Below are 19,841 nucleotides of genomic sequence, written 5' to 3'. Positions count from 1 at the left end.
ATTTGGCCTGAACTGCATGGTGGCACCTATTTTTTAATTTCTGCCTCTATGAAGTGGTAATTTTTAATCTCATTTTGACAGAGGTTTCAAAGTTTTTTCATAGTGGCTATCAGATATTAATAGGGAAGCTTGCAACCATTTCTTTCCTTTCTCCTGAATTGTTTTAGATCCCTTTTTGGACCCTTTTTAACCACATCATATCTTTCTGAAATCACAATAATTAATTACTTCAATTAATTTTTTTTCAGTGTACTTTAATTAAAAATAGCTGCTGGAATTAAGAATCTCTGATACAGAGTAAGCTGACAGTTCTGAATTAGTCCATGGGTGGTAATTTGTAAAGCTCGATGGAAGAACCACTCATTTAAAGGCTGTTCATGCTGGGTTTATTTTGTACGTGTTTTATGGAAATATTTTTCTCCCCTGAGTGAACGTGTTGAAGTCTTGTATCTACTGTATGGGGAAGTGTTCCTGTGGTCTTTTATCTTAAACATCGATTGAATCTGGCTTTTTGATTTAGGGACTTTTCCGATGACTACTGGGGAGGTTGAGAATCAAACTGGGAAACAGTGGTAGAGTTGTGCCTCAGGTTGATTGGTTGGTTTTTCTGTTTGTAAACAGACATCTTGTGTTTGCTACAGAAAAGTTTCAGTTGGATTGTTTAGCATAGGCTGGGTAAGACTATTTGAAAGGTAAGGGAGCATATTCCAAAGGAGGCAATTTAACCATTTGTTTCCTAATGTGTTTTGTGGGATTTTGTGTTTCTGGTCTCCTGATGGATCCAAAAGTATCGTTAATAGGCAGAAATATCTTTGTCTGAGGCCACAGGGTTATCACAGTATCTCAAATTCTTCACTTTGTGGGCCCATAGAAGCTTTGGTGCCCCATCCCTGGAGGTGCTCAAGACCGGGTTGGATGGGGCACTGAGTAGCCTGAGCTGGTGGGGGGGCAGCCCTGCCCACAGCATGAGGAGGTGCTGGGTGAGCTTTAAAAGGTCTCTTCCAACCCAAGCAGTTCAGTGATTCTGTGATGAAATCTTAGGGGCCTTAATACATGTGTTCAGAATGAAGCTGCTCAGTTCATCCAGTGTTGAAGGTTTCCAGTGCGAGTGTCTCCAGTAGGAACCGAGTGTCAGTATTCCTGTTTTGTTTCTCCACATGGGGTGCTTTCTTCATCTAGTCATGTTTTTTCACTGCATGTAAATCTAAGAGGTTTGGACTCCATCTGTAGACATCTCATTAGCAAATTGTTAGAAGCATAATTAAAAAGTCCTCTTAAAATGAGGTTCAAGCTTCCATTAGTAATTACTGAAAAGATAGATACGTGAACCTTTAAGGTATACTGAAAAGGCAGGTCAAGGCCAGTCTTCATAATTGATACAAACCTTTGGCCTTCCCTGATTATAGAGGGAGCCTACACACTAAGCATAAAAGAGGCATGTAACTTCTGGAGGCTGTGGTTTTGTGTCGTCAAATTTGCTATTTAAAACAAAAGGACTTGAAAACAAGACTGATATTCATATGTGCATCCACTGGTACAGCTAAGCGGTCTTGCCTGGCCTGGCCTTGCTCTCTATGATAGTTTATGATGCATTGTGTGTGTTCAGTAAATGTGAAATTAAAAGGGATTTGTGTTTTCTCTAGCTATGCAGCTGCTGCACTGTTGACTGAACACTTTTCAATGCATTTCCTGGTCTCAATCACAATACATTAAATATGCAATGATATCACCTCCTTAGAACTTGGAAACAAACTTGTGCTTTAAAGCTACAGGCATATCAGGGAAAATACTTGTTTTGCAAAGTGTTTCTTCTGCAGTCTTTCTGCAGAGAGTATTTCTATGACAATATCTTAGCTTTTACAAAGTCTTATCTACTGCATAGTATTCTCCAGGAGGCTCCAGATCATGAATTTGACATCCTGAAGTGCTCACAACACCTATGTGAGATGTCCTAAACAGGTTTAGAAGGTTAGGATGCTGGCAATGGGAGAAAATACTCCAGCTCTCTGTGCTGGAAACACCCACTGAAGTCTAGGGAAATTCTCTGAGCATTGGTAGGTCTAGAGCCAAACTTTCAAGTGTCGTTCATGAAGTGATGAAGATGGGTGTCAGTCTTCTTGCTGTATAGAAAAAGTCCTGACAATTTCATAAAGATACTGGTCTCATTACATGGTCACGTGGTCAGATTAATCGCTCTAAGTAGAATGTATTTTTCAAAATGCTATACAAGATACTGGCAAACATTAAGAAAACTTTAAAAAATGAAGAGAAAATTGTGCATCAATGGTTGCTTATATGCGTATTTATGTAGCAACGTATCAGTGAAGCATTAAACAAAAGGAAGCAAAGATGCATGTGTGAGAGCACCTGTGAGATAAGGAAGAAACAGAGCTCTTGAGACAGCCAAGTACAGCTTTATGCAAATATGTTCTAAGAGCTTTTGTAATTACAGGAGAAAGAGCCTCGTGCTCTGCAGTCAGCAGTACAGGACATGATTGATACCTATTTTTTGTCTCTTTTTCAGTCTCTGAAGTTTGGAGAAGAGTGCTGGGAAAGCACACTGTGGTTTGAGAACATAATATTTCTTATATTTAAACAAATGTTCTTTTCTTGGGAGAAGTAACATTTTGTACTCCAGGTCTCGCTATGGAGAAACAACACAAGTACATGCTGTTTTTGAAGCTGGGATTCATTGTCTGTCTCATTCTTGCTTGTTCCTTAGGGTAGGTGAAACTTGGCGTTCTGCATTTCTTTAACTACCTTTCTTGAAAGTGAAACTTTAGCGTCTGTTATTTGGTCCTGCAGACCAAATGAATCCAGGCTTGCTTCACTTTATTTCTGCAGGAAAGTTAGGGAGGATTCAGGGTGCATGCAGAGGAGCTGGGAACAATCTCATTTATTCTGTACAATCTGTGCTTTTTGAGTGAGAAAGAAAGCAAAATCTGAGTAGGACTGAGGAGGCTGTTTAAACAAAAAATACTTTTCTAAACAGTTTACTGAGCTTATTGCCTTTTCTATCAAACAAAGCAGCACTTATCCTCCAAATGTGATATGTGGATGATGGTTATGATGCCCATGTGATGAATATACATTCTTTCCTTTTATTTCCTAACATAACATTTGCTTCCATATGCATTACAATTCATATCAGCTTCAGAAATAAATGCTAATTCATCTAGATATTATCTTCAGAGCATCACATTGTAAAGGAAGCTACAGGTACCCTTGTTTGTTTTAAAAGCTAGCTTTATAAATGCATGATAGAAGTGCTTTTAATTTTTCTTGGCATTTCTCAGGAATGTTAATGCACGGGAGGATAAATCTAGTATGTAAATAAGGAATCTAAAGGGTGAGGGTCTAAGCACCTCGCTAAATTTGTGAGTCCCAGTGTAGGACAGTAACCAGTGTGCCAGGTGTGTGTGTTGGCTGCAAGCCTACTGTCTAAGGATGTTAGTGAGAGCTCAGCTTGTTGTCTCTAATGGGATTGCTAGAACTGCTTTGATAAACATTATCTTGAAAGATGATCATGGCCTATGTGTACCTGAGAAAAGGGTAAGATGCTTTGATCATTCTCTGTGGAGGTATTACAAAGTATTTGCTTAACCTTTTCTTTTGGTTCGTTTGGTTCTGGGCAGGAGCTATGTCCCAAATCCCATGTCATTTGTAAGAAGAAAAAAAAAAAAGTTTTTTATCCACAATAAAATAAGCATGTATTTCCTACAGTCATCTTCAGAATTATTTCAGAGGCTGAGCAAATTTTAAGGCTTGTTCACAGAAGGATGTAGTTCCCTTGTGTCTGTGTTGTTATGTGTCCCTGACAACATACTGGACCAGATTATCACTTGTAACTTGGTGCCACAAGCAAGCTGTTGAAGTCTGAGTGAAATTTACCTTTTACTAGATTTCACTTTTTTAGATTTTGTTCTCAGTGAGTAGGAAAATATGCTGTGCTTGTGTGCGTGTACAGTGCCTTAGCACAAGAGAAATACAGAAGCCAGTTTACAGAAGGACACAGCCTTTAAATAAGAAGACGTTGGCTTTATTAATGGGCATATATCTTTTTTTTTTTAATATGCACACTTTTGTATATGAACGCTTCAATTACTGTTCAGATGGAGTTAATAAAGGAAAATGGTTAAGGGCTTAACCCGATTCGTGCTACTGTATTAATAACTCTGCGCTACTAGAGACATAGTTTTAGAAAAGCAGGAGTGACATTATATGCAACAAGATTAATAGCTGAATTAAAATATGTAGTTATTAAACGATATTCATAATGATACTTTGGAAGATATAAAATTGAGAAAGCAAACTGTTCTTACTTTGTAGCATCCACTAAAACACATTGGCTCACTTTTCTTTCACTGAGAAAGATTCTTACCTGATTCTTACCTGATCTCATGGGGATGAAAAACAACTCTTTCAACATATGAACAGAACAAATGTCATTTAAAAAAAAAAAATCCAGAAAAAAAAAATCTTCATATAAACCTTCTGAGAAAGGATTGGTTAGCAAACAAATTAGAGGCACAATCTGTGTGTCAAATATTGAAAGCCCCCTGGGAAACCGTGTTAAAAGGGAATACTTCTTTTGCTCCTGGCTTTTTGATTATTATTATTTTTGTCCTTAAAAGAGGACTTGAAGTAAATGGGCAAAAATGAAGTAGTGAGCTTTGTTGAAAAGCACTGGACACCTGTGGATGTTTGTTTTCTCATTGAGGATTTCCTTGAGAATGCTAAGTCTGCAGCTTCTTGCCTGCCTTCATTTTTCTCTTGTTTCTTTGTTATTAACTAATTCACAGTGACAACATTGAGAACATTGTTGAAAGTTTCTAAAAGATTTCTAGAAAAATTGTCAAAAATTGAAAACTATCTCTTAAAACGTTTTCCTATTCCCATCAGATGCTCAAAGTTCTAAATGAGAGTGTGACAAGTGAAGATGGGAGGGACAGGACTGTCATACCATACATGTGGAGTTGTTCCTGTTAGCCTTTTCCTTACTTTCTTTTTCTTCATTTCTTCCCTTCCAAACTATCTCTTAGAGAGAAACATCATCTCCCTGAACACAAGAAAGTCTCAGAGCTGCAGCAGCTAGTTTTAATGCGTAACCATATAGAGAATTTAAAGTCCAGGTGATGTGCAGAAATGTGTTTGTCTGCTTGTTAAGCAGTCCCAAAGTCAGTTTGCAAAGCAGCCAGACAGTTGACTGTGAAAACTGAAGGCTGCTTTTTGTTTTAAAGCATGCCACTGAAAGATAAAATGTATTCCTCTAGGATGGAAGAATGCCCATGCTGATTTGGTACATTAGAAATCTCTTTTGATGCTAGATGCCTGAGCCCTTTCCTCAGTGATAAGGGGAGGGCCTGAAAGAAGTATTTATGTTCTCCTAGCTATAATGTTTAAGTCGCTATAGCACTCTTCCACCATTGACCTGCATCCTGTACCTTTCTAGCAGAAAAAAATCACGTTTCTCTTTCCCCACTCCCATAGTCCTTAGCACATCTTAGCCATATATTCTTCAGTAGAGTGCTCTCATTCTTTCTTACTGAAGCTGCTTTAATAGAATAATTAGATATCTGTTGTAGTGGAAAGAGAGAGTGAACACAACTTCCCACAATTTGCGTGAGTCCTTATCCCTGTTCCCATGAATATTTAAATATTTAATATGAATAATTCTTCAATTTAATCACTGGAAAAGATTGCTTTTTTTCCCAAGCGAGGGAGAAAAAGTATACTTTTCTGTCTTTGAGAGCACTTTACCATTGTGTGTTTAGTCATGGAGGTAACCCAGTGGCTTAGAAGAAGCGGTCAGAATTCAATGTTGACTGCTGGTGTTTGAAATGTCAGTCATGTTCTTGCTAGTGGTTCTAGCCTGAAGTCCACTTCATCTTTCTTTTTCTCACTGTTGCTTGCATGAGTGAGGTCTACCAATGCCAACAGCATTTTGATGTGTGAGAATATCAAGCTCTAGTTATGAAGGGTCTTTCCTGTAAGACATTGTTGCCCTAGCTAATGACTACTGATTGGTATAGAAGAGGATTTGGTCTTTGCTTGTAAGATGAATACAAAATCATGCACCTCAAAGACTTGGAAAATTTTTCATAACTCTTACTCATCTGAGCTTAGCCTGAAATAAACCAGGTGAAATGCTGCTTAGAATTGCCTGTTTCTTCTCCTAAACTATAAGGAACGAGTCGTTCTAGCTCTTCACAGAGTGAGTAGGTCAGAGGTGTAGAGGTATGCACTGGGGATGCCAGTAGTTAGCTGAGATGAATATCATCTAGTGTGTGCTGTAAGACGTAGACATGCATATCTGTCGCATCTCTTAAGATGGGCTTGGTAGGTATCCAGTGCATTAATCACCAATCCCGCCCTTCCTTGTCCTACCAATATTTTAAGGTGGTGAGCATGTTGTTTTGCAAAAATCATCTCTAATAAGAAGCTTCCAGCCTCACTTTATATTCAAAATGGTGCTGCTAGAGCTTACTCATTGCCATCAGTTTGGTTTTTTTTCCTGGGAAGAGCTGCACTCTCTCTTTGATGTGGCCGAAGAAGCTATAAAAAAATCAAGCCAACAACCTAATTGAAGCTTTGTTTCCAGTATTCTGGTTTTACATCTGCATTGATAAAGGAACAGTGTGATGGCTTGTGAGGTGGGAGGCAGTTACAGTCGCTGGTAACGGTCATCAAACAAGAACATGACTCCTTTTTCCATGATGGCTAAATCCTATACTGGTGAACTGCAGAGTGGCTCTTTGGCTGACCGCCACAAACTGTTCTTTTTAGTAGCAAATTTCCTACGTAGTTTCCACATCTGCTTCTTTCTGTCTGAGTCCCTCTTACAAACTTGCCAGTGGAAGCTGAAAAGGACTAAACTTTTTTTTCTAACGTTTTGTTTGCTCAGAGAAGATTTTTTTTTTTTTTTTTATTTCATTTAACATTTTTAAGCAGTTGTATACTCAAGTTGCAAGAGAGAGAATAACTGAACAAATTTCAGATAGTACTATGTTAACGGTTTGTTTTGTTTTGTTTTGTTTTTTGTTTAATTGCTTTTATTCGTAATTATGGGTCTAAATCACATCTATATGAACTTGTTTAATACTATACAATGTCTGTAGGTCCAAAATTAAGAGGTATGATTGCAAATGTATTAAATTTTTTTCCTGGAAAAATGAATGCCTACTCTCTTAATTTTAAATGAGAAGCGCCTATTTTTATTATAATTTATGTGGGAAATGTATTTCTGGACCACACTCTAGTTATAAATTCATTATAATGACATTTGTAAGTTTAATCCTTTATTTTCCACATAATTGCATTTTAATGTTTTAGTTATTCGCATTACAAAATCTATAAGAACTTTGACAAAATGATATGAGCGACAAATTATATCAAATTCTGAAATCAACTAAGTGTAGCCCTCGCTGTCATCTGCACTTTAACTTTACACTCAGCTGCTAGTGAAATTACAAGTAAAGCAATTGCTATTCTTGTAACTAGATGGTATCAAATACAAATGTCTTTGGTTTTGTTAGTAGCTTTGGATAAAAGTTGACATTCAAATTGTGTGGATTTTTGCACGTATCAGATGAATATTTCAGCCTCTTGTGTGTATGCTAGGAGAACAAAAACAGTATTTGCAACTGCTAGCATGTGGCATCTTTTTCTAATCTAGTGTTTTGTTTCCTACTTTAGAAGATATCACCTTTCTCCATGTTAATCATAATAGAACTCAATATGTTATGTTTTTTAGCTGTGTCACTCAAGAGAGAAGAGTACTGTAAAGCTTAACTTATTAGAGATAACTGTGGCCACAACATCCCCACTTTGCAACTTTAAAGAAATGTAGTATTTTTCATTATCAGTCATGATTAGTTTGCATTGTCCCAATGCTTGCTTTTCTAAATTCATAAAACAACAAAAGCATATCTAAATAACATTGTGTGCTGTTCCTTTGTGGACTTATGTACCAAAAGGGAGTAGATAAATATGATGAACCGTGTCTTGTTTAAATGACATAATTATTATATGGCTTTTTAATTTCATGATTTATTTATCTTGTGTTTTTTTGTTTGTTTGTTTGTTTTTGTTTTTTTTTTTTTTTCCAATTGAGTGTGGAAGCTCTTCACTTTGGATTGCTGTTATTCATGGACTTCGTAATCTGTTAGAGCATACTGCTTTGTGTTTTCCTGTGAGATATTATTGTGGCAAGGATTTAACTCCGACTGAAAGCTTTACTTGTGATGATGACCAAGCTTTGCTTTACTTAATTGGAGCAGTCTCACTGAATTCTCTGGAAGAAGTAGTGGAGGCAGATGAGCTGTTCTGCTGTCTTAGCAAGGTTGCTTCTGGGGTTTTTATTATATATGTTACTTGCTAAATCGCTTAATGAGAGTCAGAGCTAGGTAAGGAGTGGTTCATCCTGTGTGTTTTGCAGGTGGGATCTGGATCCTTGGGCTGTGCCATCTAATGGCATGGCCCAAAGCCTACAAACACTCCTGCTGTTAACCTTGGGATTCAGTTATATCAATAGGATTGCTCTTCTAGGAAAAATAGTTAGCAGGATCAGAGCCTTAATCGATTTGGCAGGCAATGTGGGGAAGGGGGAACAAAGGGATAAAGCCAGGGAGCTGTTTACCTCGAGTCATGGTTTGGGTCTGTGGCAGTGCCGTGGGCTCCCCACCCCGCACTCTACCCACTCGGATGGTCGCGCTGCCACTCGAATAAATTGACAGGCACTGAATAGCCTGCACTATGTTGAGCCATCAGCCATGTGAATAGCTCCGTCCTTGTGCTTGCCAGCAGAAAAGAATCATTTTTAGGAATTTAGAAAAATTTTATTCGTTGCTTACTGGCTTTGAAAATATAAGCAAAAGAGATATTTAATTGATTAGCTAGTGTATTCTCTTCACAGTTTACTTAGCAAATCTTCAAGCATTTGCTTGTTTCCTAGCAATTTGTATGTGTGTTTATTATCTGATTTATTCCCCAGAAAGCAATGGTAGAATCATATGATGTGAAGCAGGTCTGGAAATTTCAGCAGCAAACAGGGAGGTTTTTTTTTGTTTTGTTTTTTGTTTTTTAATAAAGCCCAGAACCAAGAGGGAACTTCAACATTGAAGCAGTGCTGCACTTTGTATTTGATTTGTGTGTGCCCAGGGGAATGAGGTTATCAAATAATATATTTGTGTCCTTTAGGAATTTTGTTTAGTCCCTGGATAAAGACAATGTGTACAGGTTTAACATGTAGTGATAGATTTAAGTGCAATGTTGATCTGGGACTTGAAAAAAGGGGAGATATTAATGACTGAATTTAACAAAAACAAACAACAGTGATATTGACATACTTAAAAATATCAACAAAGAAACAAAAGAATATTTTAGTGTGGAAGTCAGAACTTTCTGCTTGCTAGTAGGCTTCCTCTGAAGCTGACACTTGCTGTTGTGTGTGTCGCAGCATAATACTAGTTATCGTTTCGTTAGAGGAGAGCTTTGGCTTAGATATTAGGGGAAAATTCTTTACTCAGAGAGTGGTGAGGCACTGGAACAGGTTGTCCAGAGAAGCTGTGAGTGCCCCATTCCTTGGAGGCATTGGATTTGAGGGGCAGGGTGGATAGGGCCCTGGGCAGAGTGATTGGAGCTGGATGGTCCTTGATATCCTTCCAATGCAAGCCATTTATGATTAATGAAGGTGACTTTGGGGTTAATTCTAGGGTTATAGACTAGCATTATAGTGTCTTTGGGTGATGTGTTGATTGCATTCTGGGCTGTAAAGCTTAGACCCACAGTCCCTGTTGTTCTCTTACAAAACCCCATAAACCAGGTTTGGGGAACCTGTGAAGCACAGGCTACCTAACCCACTCCAGTTTATGTCTGGAAAGTACTTGTGCTATAAGAGCAGTGTCAGACTCAATAACTAATAATCCTACCTGGTGACCACCATAGGTGGACATACTTCTTTAAACATATTTGCTTGTTATCTTTTTGTGTATAGAAATCTCCTCCTCTACTTTCCCATTTAAATGAGTTATTAACTTCATTTGGCTCTAGCTATTACTCTAATGCAGTGAAAACCTAAATTTAGCTATTGAGTTGGTTTTCAGTTGGAGGAAAGCAGTAACACGGAAGCAACGTGTATCTTAAAATCATAAAATCATTAAGGTTGGAAAGACCAGTAAGATCATCTAGTGGAACTATCAGCCCATGCCTATGACCTCACTCAGTGTGGCATCTTTTTACTGAACACTTCCAAGGACAGTGACTCCATCACCTCCCTGTTCCAATGCATTACCACTCTTTCTGAGAAGAAATTTTTCCTAATATCCAACCTGCACCTCCCCACAAGCACTCACTCTTGAAGCACTCACGTGTATGCCTTCATGATGCAGATGCATGTGCATCCTTCTTCCCTGAATAAAAGTCAGAACAAAGTGGTGTGTTAGGCACCTCAAAAGAGGGTTCTCTGCTGTCTTCTGAGAGCAAGCCATCCTGACACTTGTTCTTCCTACCAGACTTGCTGGATGATGATTACTAATCCAGGTGATTTTTCTTTGGTGGGTGTATATATGTGTGTGTGTGTGTGTGTTTATTTGTTTTTTAATTTCCAACTCCACATTTAAAGTTTACAAAATCCATTAGGGTATGATTTCACGTCATGGGATCCTCAGTACCCATAGTGGTTGGATTTACAGTTTGCAAACAGCAAAAGTGAGGAATCTTACTCTCCTTCCAAGTTTTCTGCATCCTCCTCTTTCCATCTCAGCTCCTACTTCATACTGTGCATTCAAATCGTACCTTTAGTCCAACTGGCAGTTTTGAAGTTCCCTTAGTTGCATCATAAACCAACTTAGGTTATTAATTTGAGAAGGGAAAAAAAAAGTGTCATTTCATGATGTTAGAATGGCTAGATTTACTTGGTGTTAGATAGGAAAAGTGGCACCAAATAAATGATAATGGATGTGGACAGTGAGATGCTTTCTTTTTGTTCTTGGCAAGCTATTAATTTATCTCAGTGTACGTCACTACACTAAATCCAAAGTAACATCCTAAGTACCTGATCATAGAGCAGCTCCGATTGACTTAGACAGGACTTACTTCTTAAGTAAACCTTGGCTCTGAGGGATTCAATAGCAATTTAGCAATTCTCATATATTTGCCAAGATATGTCAACCTGTGTTTTTTGTGTTGAGTTGAAGAGACTTTATATTGGTTTATCAGAAGCTCATGTGCGATAAAACTTGCACAGACAAACACTACGCTTACTTTAACTTCCAGGTTTCATATAGAATTCACAGCGATCCCAATGCAAATACTTGTATCTGTGCAGTTGAAATTAAAGTATTATAGCTTTTCTAAGTAGCAGTGTTAGTATCCAAAGAATTCGAAATCATTTCAATTTCTGGAAAAACTTTTGTAATACATATACAAACTGAAGTTTTTACTTAATTTGTAAACTTGGGATAGCAACATACAAACATCAAAATTGCTGTAAATCACTAGATAAACTAGACACTATTAATAGCAAGAATGAGGAATGTAATGTTGCAGCTTAGGATTGTATGGGGCTATTACCAGAGTTATCACCTTCCAAAACAAAGTGTCAGCGTTTTGCTATGTAAAATGTATGGTCTTGGTTTTTTGGTCACTGCTGTTTTTGCTTTGCTGCTTTCCAAATGTTATACCAAACTGGGGAACTCTATGTAATAAACAACGTATTGAAGAAATTTGATTTTTAATGAACATGTTAACAAACCACCTTTATGCTGTTATCCCTCTGGCAGTGGCACATCCTGTCCATTCCTTTTTTTGCAGTTAAAAAAAAAAAAAAAGAAAAAAAAGTCAGCTGGGTTCTTTAAAACAAGATTGACAATTCATAAATTAGTTTCTGTGATACTGCACAATTCACCTTAGATGTTTAAAGCGGCTTTGTAAACAGTAATCCGAAGAGGATTCCTTCCAAATGCCAGCATGCTCATTTTTCTGGAATAATAGTTATTTAGTAAACCAAATAACTAGATTACAAGATGGGCCTTTCTTTGTTTACATTTTTGGAAGACTCTTTCCCTTAAATCCATATGGTCTTAAGAAACTCTTTGAGTATCTGTAAATGGATAGCTTTCAATAACAGCCAAACAGCTAAAACGCTACTGTAGTTGATATCTGCTTTCTACAAGACCCCTTTCTTAACACTGGTATAAAACAGTGAGGATCACAACTTGAAGTGGGGGGAATTTCATATTAGGTTTTCTAACTGGTTCTGCTGGGGCTTGCTGGCTTGAAGAGCCACAATGAGGAAGTTGGGCACTAAGAACTTGGTGTGGGATTGGAAAGAGCTCTCTTTGTTACCTCTGTAATGCCTTACTATGTGTGCAAATAGGAAAGCAGTTATTACGTAGCTTTTTTTCTATGCAAGCCCATCCTGAATACTCTCTGTAAGGTATTTTTTATGCTGTTTTAATCATTTGTATGATTCTTGTTGCAGCTGTCACTGACTCTTTGTCATTTTCCTTTTCAGAGTGAAGGAGTTAGTTTTATCACCATGACCTCAAAGAGTACAACATTCAAAGAAGCTGCTCGGCATATACGGTTTTCTGTTGTTTTGTTTTGTTTGTTTTTTAATTGAAGCTGCTTAAGGTTTACTTTTTGTTGTTGTCATTGTTGGTCTGGACAGTTACTTAACTTTCAAACTGTTGTGAACTAAGCCCTATAGCAAATCAGCAAGGAAGGGAAAGCAACCTGCCCAACTCATGTCCTGTCAATGGCATCTACATTTATCATTTTGCTGCTGTTTTGACAGAAGATGAAGATGTTCTTTAGACAGTAGGAACTTTTCTGCCGGCCTGTTTAATTAATGGCCAATGCCTTCATTTCCTTTTTCTGCAAAGACAAACTATATTTATCCTTCGACATATTGGGGGATTCTGTGGCACCTGCTGAAGCAGTCAGATCTGGTATTTACTGGCATAATTTCAAGCCTATCACAGTACTACCTACCTCAGTTCAAAGTAAAGCCGGATTTGCGGTGTTAGTGTACGACAGGACCTCCTTTATCTCTATGCTGAGTCTCTCAAGAGCGGTCGCCAGCCTTACTGAACTCGTAACGCATGCAGCTGCTACCTGCTCCTCCATCACGAGCTGCGGTGTCTGATTCTGGGATGGAGCCTGGTGAGGGCACTGGGAAATCTAACATGGGATGGAACTCTGTGGATTGGACTGGGACAGAGAATTCAGAGGGGTTGAAAACATAAAAATAAAAACATGTAACCGAAGCGACGTAAGTTAAAAGAATCAAACTGTATTGGGGGTTATCTCTCTTTACCTTTGACACACTTGTTTAATTTTCTCGATGTAGGTGTTGATGTAGGTACTTCAGATTGCAAAAGCCTTTTTTCCTATCTACAAGCTCACTTTTGTCAGCTAACCCTGTTCTTAGATGCGTTTCTTGTAACCAAAAATCTAGGTAGGCATGCTAGGAATGCAGGGATGATAGTGGGTACTGGACGCGTTCAAACACTAATATTAACACAGTATTATCTTGCCATCTAGAAAGTCCTGAAATCTGCCTTCTACTGGAAGAGCATCATTGCAGCTACAGGCATTATTACAGGGAAAGAAGAAATGTTGCAGTTGCTTATCCAGAGTTTTTTCAAGACTACTTGTTCATCACATTTTCAGTAGTTTGAAAACACAAGTGATGTGGCAGCATCACTATATGATGTCACAAACGTCATATACAACTGATGTACCAGACTAGCAGAATGTTGTGCCACCTTGTTTCTCCTTTGATAAATTTGTTGAAGAGTTTGTATACATTTTAATGGTACCTCCCCAGTGCCTGCTCTGATAGACATGTAAGTATTACTAAGTTATTTGAGTTATGTGAGACTTTTTTTTTAATCATTGTGCTAGGTGGGGCCTGTACATCATTATTAATAATGCATTATCTTTTGGGATTTTTTGTTTTTGCTGAGGAAGATAAGAGTCAATGTCTTACAAATGTAACAAATGACAATGCGATCTTCCTGCTTACATGGTGACTTTTTAGAACTGAGGATTGTATTACAAGACAAAGATGAATGTAAACAATTTCCTTCCCTACCCCATGACATTATTTACATCATAATTTTGGGAGATTTTAAATCACAGCAATGCATAGGCTAATACAACATTAGATCTAAAATCAATTTAAATATCTAATCTGAGTGTTGTTTTCTTTTAATAATAATAATGCTAAAAATAGTTCTAAAACATTCTAAAATGCTGCTAGTTCAATTCTGGAACTGAAAATACAAATAATATTGTTGACATTTTCTCTCTGAACCTCCCCATAGCACTGAGTGTGGTACCTGCTGAATACAATATTTTGATCTATTTTGAAGTAGCCCCCTGTACCAATTAGGAAATCATGGCACTAAAGTAAATGGCTAAAATACATACATCAACTTCAAAACGAAAACTTGACAATGTAGTCAGTTCTCCTCTATCCTGTAGATTTCACAAAGGCATATGCAATACTTACATTCTTAATTTAGTTTACAGAATGGAACCAAAATGTATAAATGTTTTGTTTGCTAAACTTCACAATGTATATTGGGTCTTTGTACATTTTGCCTGACTTACCTTAAATTTAAAATATTTTTTGCTATATAACCTTAACAGTTATTAAGCAGTGTTTTCTTTTTGGGTACGTATTGTTTCTGGATATCAAGATGTTAAATATATTTCTTGCTATTGTGATATGACAAGAGACTTAACTTATCTTGCTGTGTCTTCCAATGTACACGCTGTATATAAGGATAAATGTGATGCTGCTGGAGACCAGAATAAATGGAACTAGAGTAGTGTATTGTATTTAGTCTGTATTGATCATGGATGCTCTCCTTAATAGCCATATGCAATAAAATACATTATTTATGAAAGGAGTAAAGTATTTCTGTACTTTTTTTTCTCTAAAGATGGGGGCTTGGGCGTTGTTTATATGAAAATCACTTTCTTTTAAGTCAAGCATGCTTTCTCTAAGTAAATCTGCTATGCCCATATTTACTTTCTTTTGTTTTAACACATAGAATGCCCCTGACAATCCATGGAATTATTTTAAATCTTTTCTTAACAATAAAGAAATCTGTATTATAAAGGGGAAGGAAACATTGAGGAATGGAATATGGTCTTAATTTTTAATTTCAGTTTATAAAGCTGTCATCCCAACAGCAGGTGAATGACTGTGCAAGTCCCACATTTAAAGTTAATTGGAGTGAAATTCAGACAACATGTCGTTCTACTGGCCACATCTACCACTAAGTGGGCTGATATTGTCATAGTTACCTTGTGTTTGGGGCACAGTTGGAGAAGCTTATTAATACAACTTTGTTTTGAAAGGACAAAACCCCATCTCACTGCAGCAAACTTGCTTTCTTTCTCTGAAAGTGACTGTAATTGTCTGTCACTACAGTAGGATCATCTTGTTGCTCCTGAAGCGTCCATATAAGCCACAGAATCATAGAATGGTTGGGTTGGAAGGGACCTTTTAATGACCATTTAGTCCCCCTTTATGAGGCGGAGCAGGAGTGCTTTCCGCCTTACAAATAATCCTTTGATTTTATGCATTTGTATCTATTTGCTTTTCTGCAACCCTATGCCATTGTGGCTAACCCTCACTTCATGGAAGCCCATATAGATTTCACCCCCTTTCTGTTCAGCAATTCTTCATCTTGGAGCAGAAGAATATAAATCCTATCTCTATACTATCTCTTTTACTTGACCAAAAACTGATTTTAATTATATGCCCACCCTGCAAGGTACTGCAGCATCTCACCTCATCCGACTAAAGATGTAATAAGCATATTTTCACAAAGAAAGCGTTAGTGGAAAAGCACTGCAGAACACCATCTTATTACCCATCCAGCCAACAATACTTTTCAAACAGAGCTTTCCAGTCAAATGCAAAGCCATTTTATGCTTTTACAAACAGCTTATTTCTTACATTTGCTTGCTTGTAGTGTTGTGCAAAATAGTGGCAAAATATTATATGTATCCATTCTCCACCCTCACACTGCCTGAAGGAGGCTGCCTTACATTACATCTGAGAACCAGCATCAGTGTGTGTTTCTCCATGGTCACTTCTCCTTATTTCAAGGAACAGTAGTAGCAGTACACTCCCTGACCTTGGGCTACTTAAATCACAGGCAGTGTGTATGTTGCCCAAGAAAAACTGTTCAGCTGCTTCTCATCTGTCGTGACTGTCTTTGCTGTAGGCTTAGCTAGAGGAGACAAAATAGCACCTTGTGGATCTTACAGTACCGACATCCTTGAAGGAAAATTGCTTTAGTCTTTGAAATAGCTCTGGAGAAACACAACTATCTGTAAGTATCTTCTCCTTTTCTAATGTCAGCGGGATGTGGTATGAACTTTCTTGAATGCAATTTCTGATAGAGCATAAGTCAAGCCTCTGGCTGCTCAGCCCACCTACAGCATAGTTTTGTGTGATGTAGGAGAGCAACATTTGCACTGTCCTGGAGCCAGGTTATGCTCCTAGGTTCCTATCCAGTGACTATTCTTTCACAAAGACCTCCTTGAGAACTTTGGTTTGTTTGTTTTTTTGTAGTATGTAGTTCAGGGGGGATCTATACATGTCCAGATATAATCCCAGAATGGAATGTGATTACAATGAGCATATTCTGGTGCCTGGATCTTAGCAACATTCCAAAATTCTCCACTTCAGAGTGGCCTTGAAGACCACTGCAAAAGGCATCATCTCATAATAGCCTTTAGATAACTAGCAGAGGTCAAGCAATTTTCCTTCTTCAACATCTATCCCTATTGTCCAACTGTTTTGTGTTCTCAAAAATAATGAGAAGAAGAAAGAGTTCAGGTCTCAACTGTAAGAATTCCATATCCATCTGTGAATATTCCAAGTGAGGAAATGCAACTCAGCTTCAGTTCTTTGAACATATGTTACTGAATAGCACAAAAGGAAGAGACTTGGTCAGAGATGCAAGCCTTCATACTCTGTGGGACACAAATCACCTACCAAATCTTTCAGTGTATTACCACTGCTTCAGTCACTCCTGGACAGCTTCTTCTCCATGGGGAACTTCAACTAGCTCTTACAGAGACATCAACATACACTGCAAGAATCACCTTTGCACCTGTTTTTCTCCTGGATGACAAGAGTCTCTGAAAGAGTATGCAAACAGAGTATGCAAACATTTAATGAATGAATGATTGGCATTTTAGAGACTAAATATTTAAGTTACACTTAGGTACTCTATAGGTATTTCTTATTTAGGTGTATGGTTTGTGACATTTAGTGGAAATCTGATTTCTGAGAACAGTACTTCCTTGTAGTGTCCCAGCGACCTACCAAAATAATTGAGACAGAAAATATCACAATCCACTACTGAAAATACAGATCCCTAACTTATTACTATTAGTCTAATCTGCATATCAGACTAAACATGTTCTATACTGTTTAAAATAGAGCTGGGGTAACTGGCCTGTGGGATAACTATGACAAATAACAAAATTGCTTCATATAAGCTCTGGCTTGATAATTTATTTCATATTATTAGGCAATACCATGTTACATGCTGAATGTGTAGCTTCCAAGAGTTTTCAAAAGTATAATTGATTCCCAGTACTTATTCACAGGTAATCTTCAAATCTTCTCTTTCCCCTCACCATAGGTGATTAATATGCATGTAATGCATCAGTAAGTGCTAAAGTGAGTGTAGGTAAGGAACCCTACTGCCAAAATGCTAGCTCTTACACAAGGTAGAGGATATAAACATCAGGCTATGTTTGCATACTGAAAACAGAGGTGGTAGAGGATGGAATTAGACACACCTTGAAACATCTATTAATTTGAACATCACTGGATCTAGGTAAAGGTAAAGGATTCCCCTACTTAGAATCATGTTTGCTGCAGATGGACTGGTAAAAGTACACTCCCCCACATTTGACAAGAATTAACATTAAAATATTATTCTGTCTCAACCTTTGGAATGCATGCTACCACTCCTAGCAGTTTAGTTTTCCTTCTCATTAAGTAGAGATGAAAACATGGGTGTATCCAACAGTACAGTTTATACTTTCCCATTCGTTCATTAGCTTGAGTAACCTACACTGCAGAAATGAGTGTCTGGGCCTACAGCTCCATTATCGACAATTCCAAAATTTGAAATTTTGCCTAAACAAGAAAGTCAGGACTTAAAACTTTCAATATAGATTTTTTCAAAGTCAGTCACCTGAAGTGTATTCTTAATTCAAAATGTTAGATAAACGATGAAACTTTTGTGTAAGGGGATGAATTTACTACATCTGAAATCTTTTGTGTGTGTGTGTGTGTGAAAAGTCTGACCCTAAAGCAGCAGAGTTAATTTTAAGTCATGTCCTAATACTCTTAATTTCTTTAAAAAATTTCCTATCACTCTAGCATAATGGCATTTTGTACAGGACTGTACATCAAGTGACTCTGGAAAGGTCTGCCAGGTTCCCCAAGAGGTCTTCAAGATACAGACTAAATATGACACATGATGATCCTATTTGACAGAACAGTTACTCCTAGGAAAAAATAAGTATACATATAATATCTGTAGCATCAGTGTTTTATTGGGAATTGCCCTGATTTTGAAGGAAATGTTGAAGAGGAAGGACTGGTAAGACTGGATAGTCTCAATTAAAACTCAGATCATTTTCTTAAGTATTCTTATCCAGCTGCAGATGAAATTCCTCATTCAACATTATGATTTTATTAAAAAAAAAAAAAAAATGGCAGCACAGTGATTGACTTCTCTCAGAGTTGTGGAAAGTACAATATTGTCTTAGGGGACACCAGTGCTTGTGAGGAGCTGAACTTTCCCATCTGTTACAGAAGACTGACAATCCCCATTTGCCAAGGATGCTCTGGAGCAAAATGGTGCTCCTTCATGCTCCTCATTAGGGGTGAAGCTGATCAGTGTGATCCAGCAGCCTGTTCTTATTAAACCTTTCTGACAACCGTTGTTATCCTGCAAATGGACTGGAAAGCATGAGGTGGTGGATTATGTCATTATTTCAGCTGTCTGATAGACCTAGATGTACCTGTTGCAGTTCAAAATAGTATGGATGTACTTAAACAAGCTGTGGAGATAAGGAAGGAAGAAATAAGGGATCCAGCAAGTGCACAACCATACCGACCATTGTACTTAACCCCTAATAGCTGTGAGGTGTTTATACTTTCCCTGTGGAACACTGATTACCTCAAATTATCTTATCATGGCACTTGCCATGAGATCAGAGTTTAAACACTGAGTCTGGGAAGTAAATTTGCACTGAGCACACGCATAGTACGATCACCCAGATCACCTGCAAGATACCCAATGACCACTCACTGCCATTTTAGTGCTGCCAATTTGCAGGCTAAATATTACAAGCTATTGCACAAAGATAAACCCTGAGGCCACGGTCTCAGTGACCGTAGACTAGGAATTTGCCACCACTGCTTTCATGGTGATTTGCTGTAAGGAAAGCTCTGGCTCAGAGTTGAGAGATCATTTACATGTGTGGCATTTTTTTGTTTTTTGTTTTTTGGTCTTTTTTTAAACCTTATGTCTTGTGAAGGCTTTTCTGTTTCTATTGCCCTTGAGCAGTGCCTCAATTAACGTAATTGCTGTCAGTTATCATGTCTACCAAGCTATTCTATATATATATCTTCATTCTTAAGTGGGATACAATAAAAACCCTTTTTTTTTTTTTTTTTTTTTCCCTAGAATGCCAAATCCCACAATAACTGCCCATTTTCTCAAGGCTAAACTGCTTTTAAATGACTTTTTTTTTTTTTTTTTTTTTTTTTTTTTTTTTTTTTT

General features: G+C 37.6%; 1 protein-coding gene across 1 annotated transcript in view; it reads left to right on the top strand.

The window, feature by feature from the left end:
- IRS2 (insulin receptor substrate 2) overlaps positions 1–14,918 on the top strand; it is a 29,946-nt gene extending 15,028 nt beyond the window's left edge. Inside the window, 1 exon segment of the mRNA XM_042810356.1 lies at positions 12,515–14,918. Within this exon segment, the coding sequence (XP_042666290.1) occupies positions 12,515–12,519 (5 nt within the window). The 3' untranslated portion in view covers positions 12,520–14,918.
- Positions 14,919–19,841: the final 4,923 nt, after the last annotated feature.

The sequence above is a fragment of the Centrocercus urophasianus genome, unplaced genomic scaffold (assembly GCF_019232065.1).
Source record: "Centrocercus urophasianus isolate 14NV4802_14NV808 unplaced genomic scaffold, USGS_Curo_1.0 seq_12, whole genome shotgun sequence".
In the NCBI taxonomy this organism is placed as follows: domain Eukaryota; kingdom Metazoa; phylum Chordata; class Aves; order Galliformes; family Phasianidae; genus Centrocercus; species Centrocercus urophasianus.
Note: the sequence above shows the minus strand (reverse complement) of the source record. Positions and strands in the feature narration are given on the sequence as shown.